The 8,830-nt window shown below is 43.1% G+C and overlaps 1 protein-coding gene across 1 annotated transcript; it reads right to left on the bottom strand.

Moving 5' to 3' along the window:
- Positions 1 to 2,467: 2,467 nt before the first annotated feature.
- Positions 2,468 to 4,651, bottom strand: LOC111245541 (proton-coupled zinc antiporter SLC30A2-like). Its single transcript, XM_022794028.2, has one exon. It carries the CDS (start codon positions 4,611 to 4,613, stop codon positions 3,351 to 3,353), a length of 1,263 nt encoding a protein of 420 aa, XP_022649763.1. The 5' UTR covers positions 4,614 to 4,651; the 3' UTR covers positions 2,468 to 3,350.
- Positions 4,652 to 8,830: the final 4,179 nt, after the last annotated feature.

Raw genomic sequence — 8,830 nt, 5'->3', positions numbered from 1 at the left:
AAAAAAAAAAATGGCTAGTCCCAGAGGTACATCTGTCCGTAGAGCTACAGCAAACCTCGATCGATTATTTATGTTTTGTGGGAGACGCTTAAAAAGAACAAGACGCTACATACACAACGATACAAATATATCCCAGCTGCGTCAACTAAATACACCTAACTATTCAACAGACGAGGCAAAATCGCTTCCTGCCTATTGAAACCTAGTAGAAAGTTGAATGGAGGATAATACTCACTCCAACGAATCATTATTACGTTGTCCGATAACTAAAAAATATTAGGGAACAATGAGTAAATTAATTAGCAGACCGAAGAAACGTGCCGTAACTTAATTTTTTTTATTAAAATTTGAACAATATAATGCGTTTTCTTGCCAAAAATTTCCCTATATAATTGATTCTACACTATCAAAGGAACTTATTACATATATATATATATATATATTTGGTTTTGAAACAGGTGTCAACTGCTGTGCGTTGATAACACGGACATCCTAGAGGTAACATACAGTTTTTCTTTAATTTTGCGAGACCAAGGGTGATATACCATAATAATTTATTTATTCGTCTATTTATTAAATACTGTTTAAATTAAATCGGAAAGCGTTTTTTCATCGTGGGTTCATAGTATCTGTACGAGGATATTTGTAAATTTATGTGTCCTATTATAGATAAACCAAAACTTTACTTAGGTTGAGTATTTGCTCTTAACTTAATTGCGTCACGAATTAGATAAGTGCTTATCATATTAATTAGGACATCGTGGAGTAACTACCTTCTGTCTATACGCAGGAAGTTCTTTGATGAAGCCGGGCTTAGGTCACCTCCTTTGACGCTAGGGCTTCTACATTCACAATCTGACAGAGTACTTCGGGCAAATTGACGATATAGACAACTCAGGAGTTAATTGTTATTACTGTCATTATTGATTTTCCCGCAGAAGAGTCAAAATCCAAGATTTGTTTCTATATGTAACAATCTAAGTTCATCGACGTTAATCTAAATCCGGTCTATGTTTGGACATCGCAGTGAACGACTTGCCTGTAGTGACAACTACATATTGTCTATGAACTTCTGCGATTTACTAGGCAAGGACCTTCATGAAGAACGATTGCCGATTGACTGGTCAATATTTTGTACAGTGATGGGTCATCAAAGGGGAAGTAGGATTTTTTGGTGACGACGTTGTTAATTGTTCAAAGATCATCACGCTCTTGACGTAGTGTCGCCGAAACCGAACAGGAAACGTTTGTGATACGTAATACATTACTCAGACGAAACGTGTGTCTTGTAAGCGAAAACCATGACCAGCACTAGACGACTGCTGCAACTATTTTTTGCGCCATCACCAGCAAATTAGCAAAAAGGAAAAAAATAACGAATGACTATCTAGAAGAACGAAGTAGCCCAAGCGATCACCAGTCAAAGGAAGAGATAAATGAAACATTGGGCGTATTCCAGTACTCGAAATTCCACTACGAAAACAATTTCACCGATAGATTGCTATCATCTTTTTTTTTTTAATACTGTTATAACTATACTATAAGAAAAAAAAGACTAATTTTAACCAATATAGACGACTGGTTCTTTTGCATCGAAGCATTTCGTAACCGTAATGATACACATCTGTGGATAGAATATTCTATTATAAATACGAACGGGAGCTATACTAAGCATCACTTGAACGCAACTTTCTTATAGATCATAAGGGTCCGATTTAGCTTCACACGTGTCACAGCTTGCAACTTTAACTTGCGCATAATTATCTACTCGTATAACAACGTTGGCTATGTTTTTTTAAGAAAATCTAAAAATCATGGATTTTTAATGATTGCGTTAACATCTAGCAATCATTAAAAATCGAAGCTTGACCTTACCTTGTTAGTAGCGCAACCCAAAAGTCAATTGAAACTCACAATTTTATTGTGACAATAAGTTAGGTTTTTTGACGCAGATCGATTATCTCGCTTTTACTGTTTACCTGCCGCAAATTATTAATTGCTGAGCGTATGTTTCCTATATTAAAACGTATTTCAACCTCTAAATTCATGAGTCGCTGATGAAAAACTACTGACTTGGCGCGACTGTTGACCGAATTTCGTCTGCTAGCAATGCCTGGCTTAAGCGTTATAGTTCCAAACAAGTTGACAGTTGATTTTAGAACAATAGTGGGTATCGCTCGGTTTCTATTATCGTACTGTAAATTAGACCATACATCAATATTAGATGCTTCTTTTACTCTCACATAACTTACATGGTTCAAGCAGATAGTACATCCTATTTTCATGTTCACACCAGCCTGACCCTTACTTATTATATACATATAAGGAACAAACTGGTAAAAAGCAATAGGTGACGATGAAGCGTCGATCTCCGAACTTAACTGCTTCTATCAGGGGTAAAATGTTTGTGTGGCTATTGATTAGGTGGGGTGGGGGGGCTAATAAAACAAATAAAAACATTTGCTGCTTACTATGTTTTAGCAGTTTATGCTGCATCGAGGACACTTTATGCCAATAACATATAATTAGTGCGATTTGTATTTGGATTATTTCGATTTATCCTACGACATATACGTTGTGAAAAGGTAAAGGCTATGTGGTTGCTGCAATGACGCTCGCCCAAAAAAATAGTTTTATTTTGTCTTGCGTTTAGATAACTTCGATCTAAGTTTAGTTCTATCCCAGTATCTAGCTCGCAGGCCTCAATCCAGGCCCATGATAAAATCTTCAAAATGTTAATGTTCGCGTTCCGGCAGGACCAGCAGATATATTCCACAGTTATTGAAGTTACGTACCGAAACAACAAATTGAAGACGCGTTTATTTTGGACGAGAAGCATAGGCCAACCGCCTTGCGTAAATATAACTCTATTTTCGTACATACATATGTCTCTATTAGAGATTTTACATATGTTGAAATGTTTATATGGCACTAGTCCTGTACAAATATGTACATAGTCAGGTTTTCATTCGATGAAGCTCACTCATTCATTAATATCGAAAGTCGCCGATTATTTTTATCGATCCTGCGATCCGGCCAAGATCGATTTCGCTGTTGAATGAAATTTGTTCACAGGCACCTATCTACGCGTTGTATTAGAAAAAGGTTTATTTATACGACAGCTTCTTCTTCGTCCTGTTCGGTAATGTCAAAACGATCTCATTGTCTAAGATACCGTCCGACAACAATCTAATTACGAGCTAGTCGGGTAAAAACGTATATGACGTATAAATATATATTACAGCAAAAAGTTCACCACAGGCTAACAGTTCAATCAATTTTTCAACTAACGGAACGCCGTGCATATAAGATTTCATCAATTACAGTTAAGTTTAATATGATCACGAAACTTAATCCGAAATATCATTGCATTTGACACAGTCCTGCATATTCGGGTTCCACTCCTCTACTTGTACAGTGACCTCAAAGAAAGCATATTTATCTCGGAGTTTTCTCACGCACTCCTTTTGTACTCGGTGATAGTCCGTCGTGCCTACTTCGATGCCGACATGAGTGCTCAGCACAGTCTTCTCCATAGTAAGCGCCCAGATTCGAAGGTTGTGCACATGTTTTACACCTCGTACTTCCGTGAGGAGTTCACGTACTTCGCCGAAATCGATTCCTTTTGGCTTGCCCTCCATCAGCACCATGATCGTTTCCTTCAAAATGGTTATCGTCGTAAATAACACAAGTACCGAAAACAGAAATGTGCAGATTGGGTCGACGATGCTGTATTCTGGCCAGAAATGGATAATTAGCGCGGCTACAAAGACCCCCAGCGACTGAAGGAAATCGCCGATCACATGAATGAGTGCAGCGCGCACATTGATATTGGAATTGGCATCCTGTTCATGTGAATGACCATATTTTGTGTCCACTACACGGCCTTGTTCTAAGTCATCATCTGCATGCTTTCCGCCGTCGTGGGTGTGCGCTCCGCTTGTACCGCCATGTGAGTGCCCATGTGAAAGGCCCCCGTAGTGCAACGAACACCCCATGATGATATTGACGATAACGCCAATACCCGCCGATATTAGCATGACCAGCGAATCGATTTCATACTCCTTTTTCACAATACGCTCGACCGCTAAATAGACGAGAATTCCGGTCACGACCCAAATGAGCAGCACGGACGTGAGCGCGCCAATCACTTCGGCTCGGTGCCATCCGAAGCTCATGCGTTTCGACGCGGGTCGCGCCGAGATCCAAATGGCAAACAAACTGATCATAAACGATGCGAAATCGGTAAGTAGATGCGCGGCATCTGTGGCAATCGCCAATGAATTGGCTAGGACGCCTCCAACGCACTCAATCAGCATAAAAAGAAGACAGAGGATCGAGGCAATAATTAATTTTCGTTTGGCCGCTGCATTCGTACTGACCGACGTCTCGGCGTGACAGTGATCCGAACTTGACGAATCGCTTAGGTCTTGATACCGGCAGACAGTGTCCTTATGGTTGCAGTCACAGTCCTTTCGACCGTGGATGCATTTTGATGTCTCAATGGTGGAGTAATGCTGTCGCTTCTTTCGGCTCGTGCTACCATCCTCCGTTGTCAAAGGGGTCTCTTCAAAGTCGGAGAACTTGCCAGTTCTACCTGACGGTTTGACCATACTGCCGCTATTGATTTCCACTGAAATTTCACCGGGAAAAACGTAAAAACTGATCAGACATGGAACATTAGCAATAGCAAGTTATAGTCGTTTCTCTAGACGTTGCAGCGAACAAGAGAGCTATATGGTACTTGAAAGCCCTACTGAGTTTGGCCGTCTCGCCGTTGCGGCAAAGAAAAGATCCATCTACTTCCTGAAAGCTCTAATGAGTTTGGCCGTCTGGTCATTGTGGAAGAAGTGAGATTCATCTGGTATTTGCCTCAACGAGTTTGGCCGCCTGGCTATTATGTCAGAGAAAACGGCCATCTGGTGCTTGGAACTCCTTACGAGTTTGGCCCTTCAGTCGTTGTAGCAAAGAAGAAAGCCATCTAGTACCTGAAAGCCTGAACGAGTTTGGCCCTCTCGACGTTGTGGTAAAAAAAGCTATATGGTACTTGAAAGTCCTAATGAGTTTGGCCGTCTCGCCGTTGCGGCAAAGAAAAGACCCATCTAGTAGCTGAAAGTTCTAATGAGTTTATCCGTCTGATCGTTGTGGAAGAAGTGAGATTCATCTGGCATTTGCCTCAACGAGTTTTGCCGCCTGGCTATTATGGCAGAGAAAACCGCCATCTGGTGCTTGGAACTCCTTACAAGTTTGGCCCTTCAGTCGTTGTAGCAAAGAAGAAAGCCATCTAGTACCTGAAAGCCTGAACGAGTTTGGCTCTTTCGACGCCGTGGTGGAGAAAGCTATATGGTATTTGGAAGTTCTAATGAGTTTGGCCCTCTAGACGTTACGGCGAACAAGAGAGCTATATGGTACTTGAAAGCTCTAATGAGTTTGGCCGTCTGGTCGTTGTTGACGAAGTAAGATTCATCTGGTATTTACCTCAACGAGTTTGGCCGTCTGGCTGTTGTGGCAGGAAAAGATCTATCTAGTGCTTGACAGTCCCAGCGAGTTTGGCCGCCTGGCTATTATGGCAGAGAAAACCACCATCTGGTACTTGGAACTCCTTATGAGTTTGGCCCTACAGTCATTGTAGCAAAGAAGAAAGCCATCTAGTACTTGAAAGCCTCAACGAGTTTGGCCCTTTCGACGTTGTGGTGGAGAAAGCTATATGGTACTTGAAAGTTCTAATGAGTTTGGCTTTCTAGACGTTGCGGCGAACAAGAGAGCTATATCGTACTTGAAAGCCCTAATGATTTTTCCCGTCTGGCCGTTGCGGTAAATAAAAGATCCGTCTAGTACCTGAAAGCTCTAATAAGTTTGGCCGTCTGGTCGTTGTTGGAGAAGTGAGATTCATCTGGTATTTGCCTCAACGAGTTTGGCTGTCTGGCTGTTGTGGCAGAGAGAACAGCCACCTGGTATTTAGAACCCCTTCCGAGTTTGGCCCTTCAGTCGTTGTAGCAAAGAAGAAAACCATCTAGTACTTGAAAGCCTCAACGAGTTTGGCCCTTTCGACGTTGTGGTGGAGAAAGCTATATGGTACTTGGAAGTTCTAATGAGTTTTCCCGTCTGGCCGTTGCGGCAAAGAAAAGATCCATCTAGTACCTGAAAGCTATAATGAGTTTATCCGCCTGGTCGTTGTGGACGAAGTAAGATTCATCTGGTATTTGCCTCAACGAGTTTGGCCGTCTGGCTGTTGTGGCAGGAAAAGATCTATCTAGTGCTTGACAGTGCCAGCGAGTTTGGCCGTCTGGCTATTATGGCAGAGAAAACTGCCATCTGGTACTTGGAACTCCTTACGAGTTTGGCCCTTCAGTCATTGTAGCAAAGAAGAAAGCCATCTAGTACTTCCGAGCGTGAACGAATTTGGCCTTCTGGACGTTGTGGTGAAGAAAGCTATATGGTATTTGAAAGTTCTAATGGGTTTGGCGCTCTAGACGTTGCGGCGAACAAGAGAGCTATATGGTACTTGAAACCCCTAATGAGTTTAGCCGTCTCGCTGTTGCGGCAAAGGAAAGATCCATCTAGTACCTGACAGCTCTAATAAGATTGGCCATCTGGTCGTTGTTGAAGAAGTGAGATTCATCTGGTATTTGCCTCAACGAGTTTGGCCGTCTGGCTATTATGGCAGAGAAAATAGCCATCTGGTGTTTGGAACTCCTTACGAGTTTGGCCCTTCAGTCGTTGTAGCAAAGAAGAAAGCCATCTGGTGTTTGGAACTCCTTACGAGTTTGGCCCTTCAGTCGTTTAGCAAAGAAGAAAGCCATCTAGTACCTGAAAGCCTGAACGAGTTTGGCTCTTTCGACGCCGTGGTGGAGAAAGCTATATGGTATTTGGAAGTTCTAATGAGTTTGGCCCTCTAGACGTTGCGGCGAACAAGAGAGCTATATGGTACTTGAAAGCCCTAATGAGTTTAGCCGTCTCGCTGTTGCGGCAAAGAAAAGATCCATCCAGTACCTGACAGCTCTAATAAGTTTGGCCATCTGGTCGTTGTTGAAGAAGTGAGATTCATCTGGTATTTGCCTCAACGAGTTTGGCCGTCTGGCTATTATGGCAGAGAAAACAGCCATCTGGTGTTTGGAACTCCTTACGAGTTTGGCCCTTCAGTCGTTGTAGCAAAGAAGAAAGCCATCTGGTGTTTGGAACTCCTTACGAGTTTGGCCCTTCAGTCGTTTAGCAAAGAAGAAAGCCATCTAGTACCTGAAAGCCTGAACGAGTTTGGCTCTTTCGACGCCGTGGTGGAGAAAGCTATATGGTATTTGGAAGTTCTAATGAGTTTGGCCCTCTAGACGTTACGGCGAACAAGAGAGCTATATGGTACTTGAAAGCTCTAATGAGTTTGGCCGTCTGGTCGTTGCGACAAAGAAAAGATCCATCTAGTTCCTGAAAGCTATAATGAGTTTGGCCGTCTGGTCGTTGTTGAAGAAGTGAGATTCATCTGGTATTTGCCTCAACGAGTTTGGCCGTCTGGCTGTTGTGGCAGGAAAAGAGCTATCTAGTGCTTGACAGTCCTAACGAGTTTGGCCGTCTGGCTATTATGACAGAGAAAACAGCCATCTGGTGTTTGGAACTCCTTACGAGTTTGGCCCTTCAGTCGTTGTAGCAAAGAAGAAAGCCATCTAGTACCTGAAAGTTCTAATAAGTTTGGCCTTCTGGACGTTGCGGCGAACAAGAGAACTATATGGTACTTGATCATTCGGGACACTCATTAGGGATTTAGAGTACAGCTCTCTTCTTCGCCACGACGTCCAGAGGGCCAAACTCGTTCAGGCTTTCAGGTACTAAGATGGCTTTCTTCTTTGCTACAACGACCAGGGGGCCAAACCCGTAAGGAGTTCCAAGTACCAGATGGCTGTTTTCTCTGCCGTAATAGCCGTGCGGCCAAACTCGTTAGGACGTCAACACTAGATAGCTCTTTCCTGCCAGACGGCCAAACTCGTTGAGGCAAGTACCAGATGAATCTCACTTCTTCAACAACGACCAGACGGCCAAACTCATTAGAGCTTCAGGTACAGATGGATCTCTTCTTTGCCGCAACGGCCAGACGGCCAAACTCATTAGGGCTTTCAGGTACTAGATGGTTTTCTTCTTTGCTACAACGGCTAGGGGCCAAACTCGTAAGGAGTTCAAGTACCAGATGGCTGTTTCTTCTGTCATAATAGCCAGGCGGCAAACTCGTTGGGACTGTCAAGACTAGATAGCTCTTTTCCTGTCACAGACAGGCCAAACTCGTTAGGCTTTTAACCAGATGAATCTCACTCTTCCACAACGACCAAACGACAAACTCATTAAGCTCAGGTACAGATGGATCTCTTCTTTACCGCAACGGCCAGACGGCCAAACTCGTAAGAGTTCCAAGCACTAGATAGCTCTTTTTCCTGTCACAACAGCCAAACGGCCAAACTCGTTGAGGCAGTACCAGATGAATCTCACTTCTCCAACAACGACCAGACAGCCAAATCATTAGAGCTTCAGTACGAGATGGATCTCTTCTTTGCCGCAACGTCCAGGGGGCCAAACTCATTGGGACAGTCAAGCACTAGATAGCTCTTTCCTGTCACAACAGCCAGACGGCCAAACTCGTTGAGGCAAGTACCAGATGAATCTCACTTCTTCAACAACGACCAGACGGCCAAACTCAGAGATGGATCTCTTCTTTCCGCAATGGCCAGACGGCCAAACTCGTTCAGGCTTTCGGTACTACATGGCTTTCTTTTTTGCTACAACGACCAGGGGCCAAACTCGTAAGGAGTTCCAAGTACCAGATGGCTATTTTCTCTGTCATAATAGCCAG

This window comes from Varroa destructor, unplaced genomic scaffold, assembly GCF_002443255.2.
Source record: "Varroa destructor unplaced genomic scaffold, Vdes_3.0 BEIS01000002.1, whole genome shotgun sequence".
NCBI lineage: Eukaryota > Metazoa > Arthropoda > Arachnida > Mesostigmata > Varroidae > Varroa > Varroa destructor.
The sequence above is the reverse complement of the archived record's forward strand: the minus strand, read 5'-3'. Positions and strand labels throughout refer to the sequence as shown.